Raw genomic sequence first — 23,196 nt, 5'->3', positions numbered from 1 at the left:
ATTTGATAGTTCATTAGGATCTAAATTCTGTTTCTTAATGAGGGGCCTAATAATTGCCAACTTGAAAGATTTAGGGATGTGACCTAAAGATAGCGAGGAGCTATGATGTCATAGTTCATCTTCCTGGGGTCCCTGCTTGCTCTTAACACAACGTACATTATCCTTAACCATTCGATTACCATAACCATACCTGGTAATCTGTTTCTCTTTGTCTCTCTCTACTGTCATTCTCTCTAAATAAACCTCCTGCTCTCCAGATCTGCCTGATGTATCCTGAGGTCTCGTCACATTTAAGCCACTCTCTGCTCCTGAGGATGACCTCCAACATTGACAGGATAACGACACCGTGGATGATATCACCAAGAAGGCTTTGGTCGATAGGGAGTTGATATGAACAGATTTGCTGCCATATTTTTCTTAGTACTACAGTACTACTATACTTAAGGAATGAAATGAGCACAAACAGTTATGTACTAAAGTCTCCATCAGTGAACATTTGTATATATATATATATATGTCACAAATCTCTGCATTACCTTCCTTGAGTGTGTGCGTGCGCGCCCGCCGTGGGTGCGTGCGCGTACCTGTGTGGGCGCGTGCGCGTTCCTGTGTGGGCAATCAGTCACCTACGCACTGAGGTGCAGATAAATCAGTAATTTCATAGAAGTTTCTCAATCTAACGCTTCGTCTGTTGCGGTCTCTTACACACACTCGACATGTCGGACATGGAGCCCAAATCAGCCCAGGATTTAACCGTGGTGGTGAGTAATAATAATAATAATAACCCTTATTGCTATTATATGCCGGTGTAAATTAGCTTCCAGACTACTTAATGATGTTACTAAATATACAGTTCTATGTAATATGTAATATGTAGGTATGGTCGTGTAATTTATCATCAAAACGTTTAATTTGTCTTTTAATGCGTAGCGCTGAAGTGTTAGCATATAGCGTTTCCTTGGACACAAGAAAGTAGGGTTGCCAGAGTGGACCACTAAAACTCCCCTAATGGAAGCCGAATTTACTGAACATTTATCGAGCTGAAACGTTGCTAAACGTTTGTCAAATTTAACGTTTGTAAATATATTTAAACATTTCAGACACGATTTAGCGACAAACTGAACAAATAGGTCGGCTTGTTTTTTGTCAACGCTAATATAATAATTTAATATAATAATAATGTTTTGCTTTTAAATCTAGATCGTGTCCAGAGTATTAACCATTACTACGTGTTTCCTACGGAACAGTTCACCCTGTGCTTCATTTAATTGTTTAATCATTTTTACCTCTAGTTATTTTCTATTGTATAGTCATTTTTTTAATGAATGATGTCGTTAGGTTTTATGATGACATGGCAACCCTGGACAATAGTTAACGGTTATTTTGTCATTATTTCTGTGAATTAAATTTCTGTCAAATGCCTTCGTGTCTCGTGCGTTGTTCGTGTGTTGCCATGGCTACAGCTACAGCGCGTGGGAGGGGAGATTAGTATTTTTTCCTTCCTAGCAGGAGACTTAGTGACCCTAAACTCCCACTCTCTCTCTGTCTGACACACTCACACACACACACGCACTCTCTCACACACGCACTCTCTCACACACGCACTCTCTCTCTCTCACACACGCACTCTCTCTCTCTCACACACACACACTCTCTCTCACACACACACACTCTCTCACACACGCACGCACACACACTCACTCACTCTCTCACTCACTCACACTCTCACACACACTCTCTCTCTCACACACACTCTCACACACGCACACACACACACTCACTCACACTCTCACACACTCTCACACACACACACTCACACACACTCTCTCACACGCACGCACACACACTCACTCACACTCACACACTCTCTCTCACACACACTCACACACACTCACTCTCACACACACTCACTCTCACACACTCTCTCTCTCTCACACACTCTCACACACGCACACACACACTCTCTCTCACACACGCTCTCACACACGCGCACACACACACACTCGCTCACACTCTCACACACTCTCTCACACACACACACACTCTCTCACACACACTCACTCTCACACACTCTCACACACTCTCTCTCACACACACACACACCATTGAAAAATTTTCTTTCTCTGTGAGTATTTAAGTCCAATATTTCTGTGTGTTTATTTTTACAGGTGCAGAGTTTACTGCAGCAAATGCAGGACAAGTTCCAGACCATGTCTGACCAGATTATCGGGAGAAATATCCTACATTCAGCAAGGTTTCTGCTTGATGCAGGTTTTAGGGGTGATGTGTTCGATGTCCCTGAATATTCCATAATGTTAAAAGTAACTATAAACTGATGAAAAGCGTGACGGTTGGTTTACGGCTCTGTTCACGACTGGCGTGACGACACCAGCGGGTCACGTCAAGCCGCTTCCCCAACATCACCTTGATTATTTGGCGTTATGATGTAATATGTCCTGATAATGAGGCAACGTTTCTGTTACTACCCAGAAATTCAATCCTTTCATAGATCAGCTCACCACAACCTGGTATTTATCCTCTTATTCCACTGTAATCTAACAACATTTAAAGTGTTTGTTTATTAAATGGTTTAGTAAACAAACCAGACTTTTTATCCAGTTATAGATATGTTGTGGAATGTCCACTAAACCTGCGTTATAGCAGCTATAAACGTCGTTCCGTCACAAAACGCACATTTTTCTCTTTCTTGAAATGAATACGACAAAAAACGCAGCTTGTTGACTCAACAGTCCAGTGGGTGATGTGTGTGTGTGTGTGTGTGTGTGTGTGTGTGTTTCAGGCTTGATAAGTGTGTTAGTGTGTGGGTTAGGTGTATAGGGGGAGTTGGAACAGATCCAGCTCCATCCTCTGTGTTATGTTCTGCAGCAAGGACTGCATCTCTACCTGACTCTGTTCTCTCTGACGGTGTTCTCTCTCTCTCTGACTCACTTTCTCTCCCTCCCTCTCTCTCTCTCTCTCTCTCTCTCTCTGACTCACTTCTCTCTCTCTCTCTCTCTCTCTCTCTCTCTCTCTCTCTCTCTGACTCACTTCTCTCTCTCTCTCTCTCTCTCTCTCTGACTCACTTCTCTCTCTCTCTCTCTCTCTCTCTCTCTCTCTCTCTCTCTCTCTCTGACTCTGTTCTCTGACTCTCTCTCTCTGACTCTGTTCTCTGACTCTCTCTGACAATCTCTCTCTCTGTCTCTCTCTCTCTGTCTGTCTCTCTCTCTCTGACTCTCTCTCTCTCTCTCTCTCTCTCTCTCTCTCTGACTCTCTTCTATTACTCTCTCTCTCTCTCTCTCTCTGACACTCTCTCTTCTATTACTCTCTCTCTGACTATCTCTCTCTCTCTGTCTCTCTCTCTCTCTCTCTCTCTCTGACTCTCTCTCTGTCTGTCTCTCTCTCTGTTCTTTTACTCTCTCTCTCTGACTCTCTCTCTCTCTCTCTCTCTCTCTCTCTCTCTGACTCTCTTCTATTACTCTCTCTCTCTCTCTCTGACACTCTCTCTTCTATTACTCTCTCTCTGACTATCTCTCTCTCTCTGTCTCTCTCTCTCTCTCTCTCTCTCTCTCTCTCTCTCTCTCTCTCTCTCTCTCTCTGACTCTCTCTCTGTCTGTCTCTCTCTCTGTTCTTTTACTCTCTCTCTGACTCTCTGTCTCTCTCTCTCTCTCTTCTATTACTCTCTCTCTGACTCTCTCTCTCTGACTCTCTCTGTCTGACTCTCTCTCTGACTCTCTCTCGCTCTCTCTGACTCTCTCCTATTACTCTCTCTCTCTTTCTCTCTCACTCTCTCTGTCTCTCTCTCTCTCTCTCTCTCTCTTCTATTACTCTCTGTCTGACTCTCTCTCTCTCTCTGACTCTCTCTCTCTCTGACTCTCTTTCTCTCTCACTCTCTCTCTCTGACTCTCTCTCTCTTCTATTACTCTTTTTCTCTCTTCTATTACTCTCTCTCTCTCTCTCTCACTCTCTCTCTCTCTGACTCTCTCTCTTTTATCCCCCCCCCCCCTCTGTCACAATGATTAAGATAGAGGTAGAGATTTTAACAAACGTTTACTTACAGATCAGCATCTGTCCCTGTTGCTATAAAACGATAAGGTATCAGAGCCGTGATTTGTAGATGCACTTACTATCTAACTACTGTAACTATTTATATGACACTAATCAATGCCTTCAGACCAACCAGTGACTAACAAACGCTCCTTAACCAGCACACTCGACGACATGAGCACCCGCATCGACGACCTGGAGAAGAACATCTCTGACCTCATGACTCAGGCAGGCGTGGAGGAGTTTGATGGAGAGAACAAATTTGGCGATGCGTCAGGAACAGCTTGATCAAGACAAAGAGCCACCGATCAAATTAGTGCATGAGGTATCGCTTACGTCAGCTTTACGATCCAGTTTGTACAGATTTGTTTAGCTTGTATTTAAACAATCTTTTTGGTATTAATTCTGGGGAATCAGTGTAAATCCAGATTGTTGTAGAACCTTTATGTATTTATGTACTGTGTGGGTTTTTTTTTTGTTTGTTTGTTTTCAATTGTAAGTGCTATTTCAACACAAACCTTTGTAGGTTTTACACTTTCAGTCTCATTCCTGTTCAAAACATGATGTTGGTTGACAAAGAAAGAATTTTGAGCCATTTTTACACGCAGTCAGCCCGGAAAATTCTTCTCTCTCCATCCCCTACAGCAATAAAGCAACGACATGGGGTTTCGAACCATCTTCTCACTACTCAGATCGCTCACAGTGAACTAACTATGCAAACGAATTCATTCCATCTGAAAGATGCGTCTCGGCTGCTGGGTTAGAGGTCCAGGAGATGGAGCTGGTTTGGCTCGATCTTCTACTGCTGCATTTATTTATTTATTTATTAAAGATTACTTAAACTAGCTGATTCTGACAATGTGAAAAGTAAAAGTAATACAAAAATGAAACCTTCTTTACCACCCATCATACTTCTGACCCCTTACCCATTATACTTCTTACCCCTCATGCTTCTGACCCCTAACCCCTTATACTTCTGACCATGACCCCTTATACTTCTTACCCCTCATGCTTCTGACCCCTAACCCATTATACTTCTTACCCCTCATGCTTCTGACCCCTAACCCCTTATACTTCTGACCATGACCCATTATACTTCTTACCCCTCATGCTTCTGACCCCTAACCCCTTATACTTCTGACCATGACCCCTTATACTTCTTACCCCTCATGCTTCTGACCCCTAACCCCTTATACTTCTGACCATGACCCCTTATGCTTCTGATTCCACCCTTCATGCTTCTGACCCCTGACCTGTCATGCTTCCTAACCCCTGAATCCACCCCTCATGCTTCTGACCCCTAAACCCTTATACTTCTGACCACGGACCCCTTATACTTCTGACCCCTCATGCTTCTGATTCCACCCTTCATGCTTCTGACCCCTAAAGCCACCCCTCATGCTTCTGAATCCACCCCTCATGCTTCTGACCCCAGACCCCGCCCCCTTACACATACGACCCCACTCCTTACACATCTGACTCCACCCACTACAATTCTGACTCCACCTCCTGGACTTCGGCATTAAACGGTAGCTGGAAAGGTTTGCATTCTAACTTTAGAAGAAGTTCTGGTTTTTACATCTTATTTTTAAGATCTAAAAGTCTATTTATTTTGTTTTAAAAAGTAAATATAAATAATGCTGCAAAAATACAAGCTCTTTCTGCACATGCAATTTATTCTTCATCGTTATATTATTATTATTATTATTATTAATAAAAAAAAGATATTGATTCCATTGATTGCACTCACCTCTTAACTGTCCTATTTATTTATTTAATCCTTTATTTATTTTATTATCACTTCTCACTATTACAGCATACGCAGTTTTGGTACCGAAGAATCCCCGTACATTTCGGGATCGTCCTCCGATCTGTAGCCCGTGGTCATATGAGACTGTGATGTGTGACGTCATGGATGTTTCGCTCTTTCCCAAAATAACCTTTTAATATTTGTGATGATGATGATGATGATGAGTATTTATTTACTTGTTTATTAATTAATTCATGTGTCAACCAACCACGCTGCATAAATCCTACATGCTGAACTTTATCACAACAGTAACACAGAAGAACACAGATCTTATTAAACGCCTGATGTACTGTGAATTTACACTCAGATTTCCAGCAAATTTATTGGTGCTGTTCATAAGATTTCAAAGACCAGTGAAGAGCCGGTTCCTCTAAAGCCCAGTGCGATTCCTGTTTCTCAAATAAAAGCACGTTTTCATACTAAAACAAGATAAGCCTTTATAATAGAAGGTAAGACATTAACATGAGCCATAACGGTTAGATATAAGAGTCACGGTCTTGACTCCGTATTACAGGATTTCTCCATGGATAAAAGTGTAACTTTAAGGAATTAACATGAGCTTTACTCAATATAGACGATATTCTTCTAATATTTTTGTTTTGAAGCCACAGAAATCTAAAATTCATCTTCCGTATCATTTACATTCATTTTTTTTTTTCTAAATCTAAATTTGATTTCAATTATTAATCAATAGTCGAAGACGAGTTTATGAATCATATTTTAATGGTTCTAATATAGAGCGGTTATAGACCTGTCTGGTCGGAGCCCCTAATGGTTCTCTAATACTATTATTAATTGTCAAACGAACCCATAAACAACAACTTTTTTTTTTCCCCTTATAGTTTTCCGGACACATTTATAGTAAACGTCGGTGCTTTGTTATAAAAAAAAAAACGTCTTTTGTAGGAAAATATAAATTTCTTTTTCTAGTTTGTTTGTCAGTGAGTGATTTTGTATTTTTAACCCAGTTATTCAGAATGTATGTGAACTAATTTAATCCTTAAACTAAATGCCTTTATGAAAAAACAAACATGAAGCCATAAATAGATTTCTGAAAAATAAAAATCAGTCAAATATGAAATTTGGTTACGTACCCGACGATGCAGATTCTCAACATTCCTAATTTTCACTGCACTTTCAAATTGAATTTGATTAAAGATTCCATGTTCATGGTTTGGAAAAATATAAAACTGCTCATTAACCCCGTTATTTCCACACCATGCGATCTGTAATACCTACGAATATATATATAAATATACATATATATGAATATTTATCACTTTACACCTAATACGGTGCTGTAACCTTTAGCTAGCGCATGTGTAACGATTAAGGTAGCTAGCTAACGTGCTTTTCTCATTTACGTAGCAGTGAAGCGATTAAAGACTGACTTTTGATTGAATCTCAGGCAAATTTTAATCATCTATGTATATCAGAAGGGTTTGGAATGAATTCAGATGGAAATGAAGATTTTTAAATATTGAAATACCTCCTAATCTTTTCCCTACACGTCGTTTAGCTGGATTTCTGCTCAGGATATTGTTACGTACATCCTAACAAAGTAAACCAATTCTCTACTCACATTCCACGTCGGATTTTCGGTCCATTTTATTATTTAAATTTTATTTTTTTTATTATTTTAACAACCGTGTTTGACCGAACACGCTAACTGTGCCGCCCGGGATACCCGTGTCGGCTCAGGGAGTTTTTCTGTGCTACGTTTTTCCCTTCTATACCAGAAGTACGTTCTAAATCCGAATGTTTGTACAAACCCAGATTTATATTAAGCACATAACACAATTTCAAACCAACAGTTTGGGTTAAATTTGACAGCACGCTAATTCCCAGACCTTTAAAAATCTCGTATCCGAATGTTTTAAGATACAGTATGTACTAGATTAACTGTGACATTTCTGATCAAACTGGGCATGTTTAATCGATTGTGTAGTGAAACGCTGGAGCTCTAACAGTACTGTTCTTTTCAACACAGGTGCTAATTATTTTATTTATTTATTTCTTTTTATTATTTCTCTTGGGGGTGGGTTAGACATTAGGGATGACTTCTTAAGGGAATTACTTCAATAAATATAGATTGTAATATCCACGTATCTTTGACAGATCTACTGATTGTTCATGGGGTTTGATGTACTCACTTTACTTGAATCGGTTTACTAAGATAACAAATGTATTATTTCTTTGCAGCTTACATCTGGAACGTAATTGTTCCTGTTAAAAGTGCTGTATTCTGGATTTGTTAAAAATAATACTTGATCTGTGTTAGTATTAATCTTACTCTAGATAATCTGTGTTGTATTACGTGTTTGCATGACAGTGTTCAGCCTGCTCCTGTATGACAGCTTCTTGTGAACGTGAACAGAAATTGTGGTCAATGTAACGCTTAATAAACGAAGACTCCTTGATTTCTTTGCGATCTTAAATCATGTTCGTCTTTGTCTTTTTAGAGATGTTATCTCTAATATGAGGTAACAAAAATAATCCCCACACGATCTAATCTGAATCATCTCTTTAACTTACTATAATTATTTTTATGTTTTTTCTGCCTCTTCACATTTCAGTCATTTTGTCCTCTGATAAAGAAACTCTTAAGTCTCTTAAAAGTCCTTCTCACTCCTCATAACACTTTTTGACCTCATGAGCTCTTTAAGATGCTTTATGAACAAATGTTATCTTTACTAAGATCTCTTTCAGTAACTACATCAAGCCTGAGACTCCCTGCTATCCTCAAACTGCTGCTTTCTTCTTCTACAGATGAAAACCTTCCATTTTGCCCCTCGTTCGGGTCCTTGGTTGCGATTTCAGTGTGTTTTGGATCGTTTCCTTGCTCCGCGATGAAGTTTCTCCTGATTCGTTTGGATGTGTCTGTAAATTGTCAGACAGAATCTTTCTGTAGACTCCTTCATTCTGCTCTTACCATCATGAGCACCATCATCCATAAAGATTTGTGAGAATGTTCCAGAAGCAGCTTCACGGATGAGTTCGCATGTTTTGGATCATGAGCAGATTCCGACTTCCTCCACACTTTGGTAGCGGGTCGTCTCTCTTTCTTTGTGAACTCCAGTCTGGTCTTCTGATTCTTTCCGCTGATGAGACGTCTGTTTCTTGTGTTATTTCTGCCCTTGAAGTCTTCTATGAAAGGCGGATTGTGAGACCTTCAGCCTGCCCTGTGGAGGTTGGTGATGATGTCACCAACTTCAGGGTTTTCTTCACAACTCTCACAATGTTTCAGTTGTTTTCTATGTTCTACGTTGTCTAACATTAATATTAATATTTATTGTTATTTAAAATAGTGTTATTTAAAAAAGTGTAGCCAAGTTAGATATGTTTATCATTATTTTTTAGGATTTTAATTACTTTGAATTTGGATCATAGTGGCAGTGGCAGCCAATCACTAAGTAAGTATTTACAGTAATTTCATTTATTTTATTTCTACCAAAATGGCAAGTTAGCTACATGGTCTAGGAAGCTAACTGATAATTAGCTTGCTGATAAGCTGAAAGCTCAGCACACCAACGGTGCTGTTCATATTTACTGTATTTTCTAGATTTAGTTATATTTACAAATGCCGGTCTGGTTTACCGGGTTTTTAGATAGCTAGGTTAACCGGCTTGCTAGTTAACTTTAACTTGCTTTAGAAAACAATAGCTATTTTTAAAACATATATTTTCGCTAAATTCAGCTTTCAATTCCAACCTACACTACATTCAATTCTGACCTTTGTAAATATTTATAAAAAAAAAGAACAAATAACTACATATTTTAGTTAAATCAGTTTTGACGTAAGGGGTCACGGTGGCTTAGTGGTTATCACGTTGGCCTCACACCTCCAGGGTTGGGGGTTCGATTCCCACCTCCGCCTTGTGTGTGTGGAGTTTGCATGTTCTCCCCGTGCCTCGGGGGTTTCCTCCGGGTACTCCGGTTTCCTCCCCCGGTCCAAAGACATGCATGGTAGGTTGATTGGCATCTCTAGAAAAATTGTCCGTAGTGTGTGAGTGTGTGAGTGAATGAGAGTGTGTGTGTGCCCTGCGATGGTTTGGCACTCCGTCCAGGGTGTATCCTGCCTTGATGCCCAATGACGCCTGAGATAGGCACAGGCTCCTCGTGGCCCGAGGTAGTTCGGATAAGCGGTAGAAGATGAATGAATGAATGAATGAATGAATGAAAAACAAACTGAGCGTGTATAAACTGTACTTAATTTTGTAGTCACCAAACATCAAAATGTAAATTCAGGAAGTGAAGGATTTTTATAGGATTTCTCTAATTCTAGAATATTTCATACTGAATAAATTAATATATAGATTGATATAATTCACAGATTCCTGTGACCTTTTGTGGGTTTGTGAGAGAATCTCACATTCTCCTCTTTTGTTATTTTACACATTAATATTAGAGATTTTGAGGACAGAGTTTGTGTGTTAATATTTTGAATTGTTACTGAGAGTCACATTGAGACTAAATGAATTATGTACTGTGTGTGTTATTCTTCACTCCTATCACTCTCAAAGCTGCTCCCAGTGAACCAGTCACCATAATTACACACCGTTATTACTGTTTAACTGCAATAATAAACAATTACAAAGTATTTTAAACATGTGCAATAACAGAAATTTTGAAAAACGTGCAATATTACCTGTGTGCAATATGTCTTTTAGTGTAACTACTACTCGTGGTCTCTTTTTATACATTTTGTTTTGTATATACTGTTTATTATTTTATGTCTCTATTCTTTTATATATTTGCATTTCTTAGTCTGCTGCTGTAACAGAGAAATTTCCCCATTGTGGGACGAATAAAGGTATATCTTATCTTATCTTAACATTGTGCGCTGGAGTTTAGCAATACAAATCAAATAAATTCATCCTTCTTCCTTTGTTCAAATCACATTCTCTTTAAGTTCTATTTTAGACCATTATTTAAATACACACACACACACACACACACAAATATATATATATAGTTAACCAGTTAACCTTACATTTAATTGTTACCACCTTTATTCTAGTACATCCCTGCATCTCATTCTATTCTATTCTTTTCTACCATCTATAGCAAAACTGTACATACAATTTATTTTTACGATTTTGTGTATTTTTTTGTGTTCTTATCTTGTTGTCTCTGTGCACCAGAGGTGTATGACACTAAAACAAATTCCTTGCACAAGTAAGCATACTTCTGAACAAAGATATTTTAGATTATGATTCTGACTCAGAAACCTGAAAGACAGCAACGTGTCACTGTGGATACACTGTCATACACTGTCAGATATACATAATGTACGCAGGGATCGTGTGAACAACACGGCTTCTGTTTCCGCTGCTTCTGCACATTCATACAACAACAGAACTCCTTTGCACGGCTTTGGTTTGTAGCTCTATCACATCATCATGGATTGTTTTCTGAAACCCACACAATATATATATATATATATATATATATATATATATATATATATATATATATATATATATATATTTATGTATGTTCCTGTCTTACATAAATACCCAAGTGTTACATGACTACTTCTAGTATTAAAGGTTTAAGTTTTTCTTTAAACGTGTTAAAAATAAACTAAACAGATTACAGGACACATAAAATATCGACATATTTTTTTCTATATATCACTACAAAAAAAACCCAAAAAAACCCAAATGCTTATTTATTCATACGTCATTTGGCTTCATTTAAATTCAGGACTTTATTGTGTGATGTACTTTTCCTGTGTAGCAACGCTGGATCTGGCAACCCGTTTAAAAGGCCTGCGGTTTGTTTTTACGGAACTACTTTCGTGTCCATCCGAGTACAGAGTTCTAGTCCTTTAACTGGCTGTTTTAGAGCTTATTTAAGTTATTTCTCTAACCAGATGAAGTGTGTGATTTATATTTTATATTATAGTTGTTTATATGAATTACGGTGCGTTGTTTAAGAGACAAAAGGCAGTAAGCTCTAGTTTTCCACACGGATCCGATGTGCGGCCTTTTCTTTTTCATGGACGTCCGCCATCTTGAATTTTAATGTTGATTTTAAAGTGTAGCCAAGTTCGATATGTTTATCATTATTTTTTAGGATTTTACTTCGAATTCGGATCATAATCGAAGATTCACGTCTGATTCGCAATGGCAGCCAATGACTAAGTGAGTATTTAATTTTGTTTATTTTATTTCTAACAAAACTGGCACGATAGAAACGTAGCCTGGGAAGCTAACTGATCATTAGCATGCTAAATGCTATGCTAAATGCTATGTGCTTATAGCAGCGACGGTGCAGTTTAAATGTAACGTATTTACTAGATTTAATTATAATTATAAATATATATATATATTAATGTATAATAAACCCGATTGGTGCGTAAATAAAAATAAACTAGCCGGTCTGGTTTACCGGGTTTATAGCTAGCTAGCTAGGTTAGCCGGCATGCTAGCTAACGTTAACTAGCTTCAGAGAAGGTTAGCTGTTTTTAAAACTAATATAAGTACAATTTTAAATCCCAACGCACGATATGTTCAATTTGGTCCTTTGTAAAGATTACAATAAAAAATAAGGAATAAATCAGTACATATTTGAGTTAAATCAGTTTTAATTAGCAAGCTAACCCTAGCTAGCTTCATAGCTAGCCGAGCAATCACTTTTGTTTCATTAATACAAATTATAGCACGTTTATTTCCCCCCGTTTTAAATCTTTCAGTCACGTTGTCATGCACACACTAGTTGGGTTTGTTAATTAAATGTAAACATCATTAGTTTCCTGAGTGTACCTGAGATTTTTATTTGTTCGTGAAATGGGTGGAGGCTTTACGTTCTGTATGAGGTTATATAGAAGATATTGTTTTTATATAAATAAATAAATAAATAAATAAAACAATATATTAACAGCGTTACAACACTACGTGATGTTTTAAATATATATATAAATATTTTAGATTTGTGTTTCTTGTCCTAAAGAAAAAAGGCCCAGTGAAATCTGTACACCTGTAGCCTAAACAAATAGCTGGGGACTTTGAATATTCATGAATATGCAAATTAGGGCACGCCCACACGTCCTGCATTTTGGAGTAGTCGGAAATGTTTAACATTGGATTAATTTAACTAGCTTTTTATTCATTTACTTAGTTGTCCTCAGAGTGATTTACGTTGCATAATGTTACCATGTTGTCCAAGCTATTTAGTCCATTAACCCAGACAGACATGTATTTTTTTTTTGTCCGTTTGTTGATACACTGAATGTTGTGTTGTTTTCATCTCTTTTCCTCAGCACAGAGACTCAATGCGACTAACGCAGGCGTTCTGCGGGTATGAAGTGGATGGGAGAATCCAAGAAGAACATGGTAGTAAATGGCAGACGACATGGCAGCAGGTTCAGCGAACAGCCGGGGAGCCAAAGCCGCACTCAGCATCTGCGTCACAGCAAGAGCTCGCTCAGCAGCCGGAGATGCAGCCGCCGTGAGTCATTTCATTCACCGTATGCTCCAAACGCATCACGTCTAACCTAGGAGTGAAAATCTAAACCATACAACGTGCAAAAATCAGCAATGACATGTCTTTTCTTGTCCCTGTAACAGCACGGAACAACAAAAATTTTAATTCATTCCTATTTTTTCACGATCAGTGTAAGAAATAAAAAACGTGTGAAAACAAGACGACGAGGGTGAAGATCTTAATGAAGAAAAAGAAGTTTATCCCAGAATAGCAGTGACAAATTACATGAAGTACTTTGGGTTCGTCGGAGTCAGTAAGAACACAAAGGACAAGTCCTGCTCAAGCATTTTATACTGTTTTCCCTTTTTGTATTTTAAACAAGGTTCCGCTTTGAATGTGCATTGAGCGTAAGAACTGAGTGTCTCCCAAATGGCTGGGATTCACCTTGTCTAGCCGGATGTCTTTAAACGTTAATCATGCTCACGTACACCTTGGCTTGGTTTTGTTACGGTTGTTATCAACCAAATGGTCACTTTAAATGGTAACCGCAGTCACGTAGACCCTTTGTTAGTGGCGATCCTTGATGTCCTGATGCCGCTTCCATACTAAGGATTCAATCAAGTTTTATTCGTTTAGAGTTCCGAACGTATTACCTTATGATACGTAAACCTTTTTAGGAATGATCTCTGAAACAATGTGTATCTTGGACTGGAATCTGGGTGCATTTATCTGTCATTTCTTACATCAGAGTTATTTGATCTTTTTTTCAAATTATTATCTAGAATGGAATGACATTTAATCCAAAAGTCAGTAACATAAAAACAACGACAATTTTACGATTTTAGAAAAAATCTGTTCCGCATATATTTATAAATAAAGAACCACAATGTTGGTGTGTACATTTAAATATTAACATGCTTAACATTTTAATGGGTTATAAAAGGGATTAAAAATGGTAGTGTACATGTGTAATACTACTATTACTACTTATTACTACTATTACTAATAATAATAATACAGTATTTACTGTAATATTGAACAAATCCCATGCTTGTAATTAAAGTTTTTGCTTTTCAAAAAACATTCACTCTTTATTCTTGTGTAAATATTATAATTTTTTTCCCTCAAAATAATGAAGAATTATTTTCGTATTTTTCCAGCTCAGGATAAAGCGGAGGAGAGAACGAACGAACGAACGAATGACTTGGTTTGTCTCTTCTGCCATTTTTTTTGTCATTCAGGTTTCAACGGTGGTCCGATGGAGGCGGAAAGACGCCACGTCCCGTCATCCGGAATGACGGCGAAGGAGCTGTGTGAGAACGACGACCTGACCACGAGCCTCATCCTCGACCCTTACCTCGGCTTTCAAACCCATAAGATGAACACCAGGTTCCTAATTCTCAGTCTTCTATAAATATTAAACAATGAGGTCGAATCTCTTAAATGATTTCCAGAAGATAGAATTTCTGGACAAAATAAAGCTGATTTCTTTAGAAAAAAAAAATCTTAGATAAAAATAGTTTTAAACAAAGTAAAGCATGCAGCAGAAATCAGAATAATTTACATTAATGATCAAAGGAATCTGTAGATGATTTACAGCAAATATTCTTCTAAAACATCGTTAAAGTCTGTGAATATCATCATCAGCTCGGATTCTGACTAGAGAACGAGTTCTGCTCAACGTTTTACTCTAAAACACCTCCATATCCTTCAGTAGTTTTTAATATTTTAATATTTTATGGACAAATTTAAAATATCCAAAATCTAATTTACATTAAAATTGAAACAGATTGTCTTCATCTAGGAATAATTTTTTAAATGTAAAAAAAAAATTAATACATTATATTCTGAATTCATTTAGCAATTTTCTGTATAAATTTTGACTTGGATTTTTTTAGTATATATAAATGTATGTAGAATTTTATGTAAATATTGACTATTATGTAGATTTGCTAATTATTTGCAAATTATTATTTGTGCATATTCATTAACGTGGACTCTCCGTATAAAACGATTTCCGTCTTCCGTTTCCTCCCTCCTAGATTTCGACCCATTAAAGGAAGACAAGACGAGCTGAAGGAGATTATCGAGAGTTTTAAAAAACACAGTGACCTGGAGAAAGCTTTCGAAGCTTTAACTTGCGGAGATTCCTCCAGAAATCATCTTCTGTCCAAGACTAAGGCGCAGGAGAAGCTTTTCAAGCAACACGTACGTATTTTAAAGCCTGTTTTTTTTTTTTTTTCCACATGATGATGATGATGATGATGATGAAGATGACGGTGTTTATTATCCCTTTCATTTTCGATCAGGTCTTCGTGTATCTGCGCATGTTTGCCAGCGACAGCGGGTTTGAGATTTTGCCATGCAACCGTTACTCGTCCGAGCAAAACGGAGCCAAAATCGTCGCAACTAAAGAATGGTACGTGAGCGACGGTGCGGTTTTCGTGTCCCGCGCGGACGAACTCGCGCTCGTGCTTCTTCTCAGCGTGTTTTTTTTTTTTTTTTTTGTTTATACAGGAAGAGGAACGATAAGATCGAGCACCTGGTGGGTTGCATCGCCGAGCTGTCAGCTAGCGAGGAGAACATGTTACTGCGCCACGGCGAGAACGACTTCAGCGTCATGTACTCCACTCGCAAAAACTGCGCACAGCTCTGGCTCGGACCCGCCGCCTTCATCAACCACGGTATTAATTACGGCTCGGAAACGAAAAAAAAAAACCCACCAAACTCAAATCAATCAGGAAACAAAGTTTCAAGCCCTTGGATGTGAATTACACTTGGCTAAATTTTATATTTTCTGTTTCAGATTGTCGGCCAAATTGCAAGGTAAACAAAACGATTATCGTTATTGTTTTTTGTCGTAAAACGTCGTAGCGTCGTAACCCCCGACAGAGGAGCCGAGTGTCTTTACAGTGTTTTTATTTTTCTATCAGTTTGTGTCGACCGGCCGCGACACGGCTTGCGTTAAAGTTCTCCGAGACATCGAACCAGGGGAAGAAATTTCCTGTTACTATGGCGACGGGTTTTTCGGAGAAAACAACGAATATTGCGAGTGCTACACGTGCGAAAGGTAAATTTATTCATTGCAGTTTTTTTCCCTCCATTCGAACACATTTTGAGAATTCGCGTTCCGATCCACAGCCGATTAACGTCGTGACGTTTTTTTCAGACGTGGCACCGGTGCTTTCAAATCAAAAGTGGGACTTCCCGTGGCAGTTCCTGTTATCAACAGCAAATACGGCTTGAGGGAGACCGACCGGCGACTCAACAGGCTGAAGAAGCAGGAAGAAGCGAGTCAGAACTCCGACGTCCGATCCGTCGACTCTCACACAGACGCAGACACTCAGGATTCTCCAAAAACACACTCATGTAAGATCAGTCAGCAAATCCAAGTCTCTGTGTGACGACTCAGGGTTCGTCTGTATGTTTTGAATATTCTCCGTGTCCACTAGGGGGCAGAAATTTTCAGGATGTTAAACATATAATAAACGAGAGGACGCGAGGAACAAACCTTTAAGACAGAACGGATGTTTTTCCACACGAGCATCCTCATGATCACTAAAGCAAATGTAGAGAAAAGACAAACGATCCGATAAAATGCATCACATCACGATACCAGGATTCTGCAGTCCGCAGTACGTATCATCACGAATTAATCCGTTTACAAGCTATCTTATAGTACATAAAAAAAATCTTATGAATATTAATAACGATTTAATAATTCATAAAAAAATTATTAGTAAAATATATGTAATGAAAAATATGCTATACATTAACAACAAGTTAGAAATATTTGATTTAGAAGCAAGCGTATAGTATATTATTATGTTAAAAGGAGTAATTTTCTTAAAAATAAAAATGTAATTATTTATTAGTGACTAAGGAGGGGAAAAATGTATACATGTTTAATTAATAGTGAGATATTGCTACAAGGTGAAGAAATTAATGTGGAGTAAAGTGATTATTTGGACATATTACATTCATTCATTCATTCATTCATCTTCTACCGCTTATCCGAACTACCTCGGGTCACGGGGAGCCTGTGCCTATCTCAGGCATCATCGGGCATCAAGGCAGGATACACCCTGGACGGAGTGCCAACCCATCACAGGGCACACACACACACAAACTCATTCATTCACGCAATCACACACTACGGACAATTTTCCAGAGATGCCAATCAACCTACCATGCATGTCTTTGGACCGGGGGAGGAAACCGGAGTACCCGGAGGAAACCCCCGAGGCACGGGGAGAACATGCAAACTCCACACACACAAGGTGGAGGCGGGGATCGAACCCCGACCCTGGAGGTTTGAGGCGAACGTGCTAACCACTAAGCCACCGTGCCCCCCTGGACATATTACAGTCAAATATATTTTCCTGTGCAGGAAATAAATCTGAAAGAAATCTCACTTTATAGCACGTCACCTAACAAATGCATAGATAGATTAGTTTGTTTGTTTGTTTGTTTGTTTGTTTGTTGAACCAGAGAAAATTTAGCTACATTGTACATTCACTTTAAAGATGCTTCCGGTGAAATTGACGTCCCCTTTTTCTTTTCGTCTTCACCTGAGGAGCTTCCGTATGTCACGTCAAAAGTTGCGTTCTTCAAAATGATTTTCTTTGACCACCGACGATTTCACTCTAACTCCACTGTAGTGTCCTCTATAAAGACTCTTGTATTGATTTTGTAAAAAAAAAAGGCGGTAAAGTGCAGAAAGGATACAAATTTATTAGTTTAGCTTTTTTCGTACTCGTTCTCTTGTCATTAGTTTCACGATTTAAGACAGCAGAAGTCGTTCTTATCCAATCTGACAAGCTGTTAGTGTTTTGGACGTCTTCACGCGACCCCTCAGCGCTCCCCATAAGCCCCATCTCTCTGTCGTGACGCAAACACACAGCGGTATAAACCTGGCTCAAGCTCACGACTCGTCACCGCTACTCACAATTCCATTAAGTTGAAGCGTGAGCCTGCTGCATTAAATCCCACCCAGTTCCTTCATCGTATATTCTTCTGTTCCTCTACAGAGCTTCTGCTGATGCTTTGATCCACGATGACTCGGCAGCGTAAACGCATCCACAGCTGCTCTTAGACCCTCACACCTGTCTGGGGTATTAACTGAACTCTGTGGGGCAGAAAACCTTCAGTCTGTTTAATACAGGCTGCTTTGTTGATCTGTCACTCTCAGTTTATATACAGGGTTTAAAGAAAAGCTTTTTTTATCCCTCAACATTCAGCACATAAAGAAAAACACATCGAGCTTGTCGGAGTCGGACGTTCGCCTCGACGCTTCTCTTTTCTTAAACCCTTATGTGTAAATGTTTACATCAGGCAAATATATTCCTGATTTCCTAAAATCAGAAGTAGATAATGACGACAATGAAAAAAAATAATTAGTAATAAATAACGTTCATAAAAATAAACGCGAGCCCGACGTTCCGTCAGCCGAGACGCTGCGCACACAAACTAGCAACCCACATTTATCCCACTATTTATCACATTGCTATTTATTTTCTTTTATGGGTTTGTTTTGGCATTCTTGCTTTTATTCTTTAATTAATGGCAAAAAGGCGGCACGGTGGCTTAGTGGTTAGCACGTTCGCCTCACACCTCTAGGGTTGGGGTTCGATTCCCACCTCCACCTTGTGTGTGTGGAGTTTGCATGTTCTCCCCGTGCCTCGGGGGTTTCCTCCAGGTACTCCGGTTTCCTCCCCTGGTCCAAAGACATGCATGGTAGGTTGATTGGCATCTCTGGAAAATTGTCCGTACTGTGTGATTGCGTGAGTGAATGAGAGTGTGTGTGTGTGTGCCCTGTGATGGGTTGGCACTCCGTCCAGGATGTATCCTGCCTTGATGCCCGATGACGCCTGAGATAGGCACAGGCTCCCCGTGACCCGAGGTAGTTCAGATAAGCGGTAGAAAATGAGAGAGAGAGAATGAATTTTCATTTCAATCGTAGTCTCTGATTTAAACACTATAAACGTGCTAACAATAAGAAACGTCACTCCACAGTACACTGTGTTAATGATATAAAAGTTCAGGAATCCGTATGAACGGTTTTAAGGATTTAAAGTAGCTCGTCTTCGTTTCTTTAGTTTGTCTTCGTATGTGTGAAATTTACACGCACTCAAAAGCACCAATAAGCTGCAAACACTTTTGAATCCAGCTTGAGGTCCAGCGTTAGCGCTGACGGTTCAGTAACAGACTGTAGTTAGAAAACAGTATGAAGGAAATTGCCTTTTTTATTTATAATTAGTGTCAAACATTCTACAGATTTTTTTTCTACAGATTTTTCTTTTTTTTTTATTTTTTAAATCCTTTATAATGTTGTTTCCAGGTCGTGCCATGAAACAAGTTATTTCCTCACCGGTCGTTTCCGCTGTACATGTCCTCGTGTCTGAGCGACTACTACAGAAACGATAACGTATTCGTTAATATTAATCTGTGTTCGTCAGAGCTGCTGTTGTACAAGATGATTTGACACCTTCTGACCAATCAGGATTAAGAATTCAAAACTGCCGTATAAAAATGTTTGCAGAAAAACATCCTGAGAAATATTTCTAATTAACGCCTTTTTTTTTTCTCTGTTTAGCGTCTAGGAAAAGAGCGCCGTCTAGCACGAGGGTAAAAACCAGGAGTCATGATGGACAGTCTCTCTCTAGAGCTTACACATCTACCTCACCTTCCAAACAAAGTCAAGCTAATAACAGGGTACCAAAGAGACTGAAATCGAAACCCTCCAAGCCTTCGCTCACGAGTTTGAGGTTACGGAGCCAAAGCCGAGGGTCGGAGGCGAAGACCTCCGGTAAAGAGCCGAAAGCGGCGCTCTGTAGTGACGTCCGTGTGAAAAAGGAGAAAGACTCGCTTAGGACTTTTAACTCGGCAGGATCGAGGGACTGCATAACACGACACAACGCGAAGGAAAACAATCAGCCGTCTTTAAAATGTCCCGCAGAATCCGAGAGCTGCACCTACAGGACGCGAAGGTCAACCAGGACTTTACATAAAGCACAGGAAGCGGACGGTGTTGACGGTGTTAACGGCGAACGAAGCACTTTCCAAGGACAAACCCCGGTCATTAAAACGGAGCCGGAGGACATGGAGGAGTATCTCGCTCACGGCTTGAGGTCGGACCAGAAAACACCTGAAGACGTCTACGTGAGGAGAGTCTCTAACTCCCAGCGTCACCAGTTCACTCAGCTCCACCTGGACAGGAGGATAAAGAGCGAGGACAAACGCAGCGAACATTTCACCCCAAGGTTCATGCAAAGTCCCAGCGTGAAGGACGTGCTCCTGGGGTTTCCCGAAAGGACTCGGCATTGCGGTTCCTCCAGAAAGGACAAATCTAAAGGAGGAAGTCGGAGTTTGGGAAAAGGGAAGAAAAAGAACAGAATTCCGCACTACGACGCGGTGATCCTGGACAGCAGCACAGGGATTCCCAAGCTGACCCTGCGCCGACGGAGGGACAGCGGCGAGACCAGACAGGCTCACATGAACTCCTCGAAGATCAGCATCAAGCTCGGGAAAGAGCACGAGCGAGACGAGGGAAGCTCTTACGGAGCCAGGTTCAACAACGGCTTCGCTTCGGCGCCCCGAAGCAGCTCCAGCAAACTGAAGATCCAGCTGAAGCGCGAGGACAGCGAGCACCTGGTCACGCAGACGTTTCTCCATAGCAACCACAGGAGCAAGCGTGCGGAACAGCAGCCTTCGTCGGAGGAAGAGGAGGAGGAGGAGGACGACGAGGAGGAGGAGGAGGAGGAGGACGACGAGGACGACGATTACGAGGACGATTTCATCCCGCTTCCACAAGCAAAACGTCTCCGGCTCATTCTCGGGAAAGATTCCATAGACATCGATATCTCCTCCAGGAGGAGGGAGGATCAGTCGCTGAGGCTCAACGCATAAGCTCACCTTCAGACTCACATGTACATAAACTTCAGGTTAACTCCGATCATGTCCCCGAAAAGAAAACCACAGTTCAACGAACAATTTGAGCTGTTTTTTTTTTCCCCCCCTCAGTCTAATCTAATCTAATCTAATTCTCTCTCCGCTGTATGTGTAGCGTGTGTGAGGTCGCCGCGGATAACAGTTCCAACGTTTCGCCGAACACAGACTTCAAACGACACTTTAAACGGAAGCCTACGCAGGTTCGCGTTCGAGTTTTAAACAGAGAATCATGTAACATCGGTTAAAACCAGCCGCCGAAACACAAAGCTGTGAGCGCGGGATTGATGACGATGTTGACGATGACGACGATGATGATGTAATTGTAGATTACAATTTTTTTAGATCGCTCCGATGACAGACTTTACTTCATAAAGCGGGATCGTTACACCATCGAAGCCCAACAACTACACAAGCACAGATCGTTTCATATAAAATAAACGTATCGTTTATACAGTTTAGAGTTCGCGAACGTAAATATCGTGTTCTTTATTTAAACACATTTAGTATTCAGGTGTTCATTACATCAGTGATGTAGCAAAGTGGGATGCAAAATTAATCGGCTCACAAACAGAGGAAAAACGATAAAACGACACAGAGGTTATCTGTTATCAGCTTTATTTGTGGGCGGGGCTTCTCACTCCTCCCCCTGTCAGTCACGGCGATGGGTATCACGGTGAAGTATGCAGAAGAGGGTGAGCGGCTCTTTTGTTTTCCGTCACGCATCCTAAACGTCTATTCCCGAACTCTGTCCATCATCTGCACCTAAGACTCGAGTTCTAATACAGAATTTTGAGCAAACGATTTCTTTTTAATCAAGAAACGGTGGAACTTCCTGTCCGCAGTAATCACACACGCCGTACAGATACAGCAGAGAGAGACCTTCATTAAAAATTTGTAAATTGTTAAAATGCACTTAACGGACGTCTCTCGCTTGTAAATATTTTTTGTAAAGTAAGGAAACTCACGTGACATCATCACGGTGTTGTTTTTTTTTTTTAACGCCATGCTCTGCTGGAATCAGGTGAAGACACCAATCTGATGAGTCATGTAGCACCATGGGACTATTTCTTTGTGTGGATACACTTCCCTACGCTGTCGTACCGTGAGCGTATCCGCAGAGCACAGAACTGACATGGTTTGTTTTATTTTGTTTTTCCTCCTTCTGAAATGTAATTGGTGCTGATTCTCCTCGCCGTCACGCCAGAGCTGACGCGTCGCGGCGAGAAACCGTGCGTGAATCGTACGGTGTTGGATTTTGTGAAACGGCAGAATTCCATGCCATCGGTGCTCATACATTAGGACTTTCTGTGAATTTGTCACCACAAAACATTCCACACATCATGAGGTTTTTTTCTCTCTCTCTCTCTGTGTGTCTCTCCGTCTCTCTCTCTCTCTCTCTCTGTCTGTCTCTTTTTGTGTCTTTCTCTCTCTCTGTGTGTCTCTCCATCTCTCTCTCTCTCTCTCTCTGTCTGTCTCTTTTTGTGTCTTTCTCTCTGTCTGTCAGTCTCTCTCTCACACTTTCTCTCTCACACTTTCTCTCTCACACACACACACACACACACACACACACACACACACACACACACACACACTCTTTCTGTCTCTCTGTCTCTCTCTCTCACACACACACACACACTCTGTCTCTCTCTCTCTCACGCACACATTCTCTTTCTGTCTCTCTGTGTCTCTCCGTCTCTCTCTCTCTGTCTGTCTCTTTTTGTGTCTTTCTCTCTGTCTGTCAGTCTCTCTCTCACACTTTCTCACACACACACACACACACACACACACACACACTCTCTCTCTCTTTCTGTCTCTCTCTGTCTCTCTCTCTCACACACACACTCTCTCTTTCTGTCTCTTTGTCTCTCTCTCTCTCTCTCACACACACACACACACTCTCTCTCTTTCTGTCTCTCTCTGTCTGTCTGTCTCTCACGCACACACTCTCTTTCTGTCTCTCT

General features: G+C 40.1%; 2 protein-coding genes across 4 annotated transcripts in view; both read left to right on the top strand.

Annotated features, from left to right (window-relative positions):
• Positions 1–565: 565 nt before the first annotated feature.
• hsbp1a (heat shock factor binding protein 1a) lies at positions 566–6,150 on the top strand. 2 transcript variants are annotated; one of them, XM_060870673.1, is made up of 4 exons: positions 566–761; positions 2,169–2,235; positions 4,211–4,369; positions 4,690–5,789. In XM_060870673.1, the coding sequence occupies exons 1-3, from the start codon at positions 717–719 to the stop codon at positions 4,330–4,332; spliced, it is 234 nt and encodes a 77-aa protein (XP_060726656.1). In that variant the 5' UTR covers positions 566–716; the 3' UTR covers positions 4,333–4,369; positions 4,690–5,789. The 2 variants fall into 2 exon arrangements, with proteins under 2 accessions (XP_060726656.1, XP_060726572.1); XM_060870589.1 differs by lacking the exon at positions 4,690–5,789 and adding an exon at positions 5,861–6,150 and having other exon boundaries at positions 568–761.
• Positions 6,151–11,619: 5,469 nt separating this feature from the next.
• LOC132845935 (histone-lysine N-methyltransferase KMT5B-like) overlaps positions 11,620–23,196 on the top strand; it is a 12,905-nt gene continuing 1,328 nt past the window's right edge. The window contains exons 1-10 of one of the 2 annotated variants that reach the window (XM_060870478.1): positions 11,620–12,003; positions 13,127–13,309; positions 14,527–14,674; positions 15,328–15,493; positions 15,595–15,704; positions 15,803–15,969; positions 16,092–16,111; positions 16,219–16,355; positions 16,455–16,654; positions 19,881–23,196. The exon at positions 19,881–23,196 is cut by the window's right edge and continues 1,328 nt beyond it. In XM_060870478.1, coding sequence (XP_060726461.1) covers positions 13,162–13,309; positions 14,527–14,674; positions 15,328–15,493; positions 15,595–15,704; positions 15,803–15,969; positions 16,092–16,111; positions 16,219–16,355; positions 16,455–16,654; positions 19,881–21,193 — 2,409 coding nt within the window. In that variant the 5' untranslated portion in view covers positions 11,620–12,003; positions 13,127–13,161 and the 3' untranslated portion in view covers positions 21,194–23,196. Of the gene's footprint in view, positions 12,004–13,121; positions 13,310–14,526; positions 14,675–15,327; positions 15,494–15,594; positions 15,705–15,802; positions 15,970–16,091; positions 16,112–16,218; positions 16,356–16,454; positions 16,655–19,880 lie in introns of both variants that reach the window. The other variant, XM_060870388.1, reaches the window with a different exon arrangement.

The sequence above is a fragment of the Tachysurus vachellii genome, chromosome 1 (assembly GCF_030014155.1).
Source record: "Tachysurus vachellii isolate PV-2020 chromosome 1, HZAU_Pvac_v1, whole genome shotgun sequence".
Classification (NCBI taxonomy): Eukaryota; Metazoa; Chordata; class Actinopteri; order Siluriformes; family Bagridae; genus Tachysurus; species Tachysurus vachellii.
Note: the sequence above shows the minus strand (reverse complement) of the source record. Positions and strands in the feature narration are given on the sequence as shown.

Bases quoted from the DNA above. Each gene is read 5' to 3' on its own strand.
- hsbp1a (XM_060870589.1), top strand. From the start codon at position 717: ATGTCGGACATGGAGCCCAAATCAGCCCAGGATTTAACCGTGGTG. The intron at 762-2,168 runs GTGAGTAATAAT...TTATTTTTACAG, and splicing joins CCCAGGATTTAACCGTGGTG to GTGCAGAGTTTACTGCAGCA. The intron at 2,236-4,210 runs ATATCCTACATT...TAACCAGCACAC, and splicing joins TGACCAGATTATCGGGAGAA to TCGACGACATGAGCACCCGC.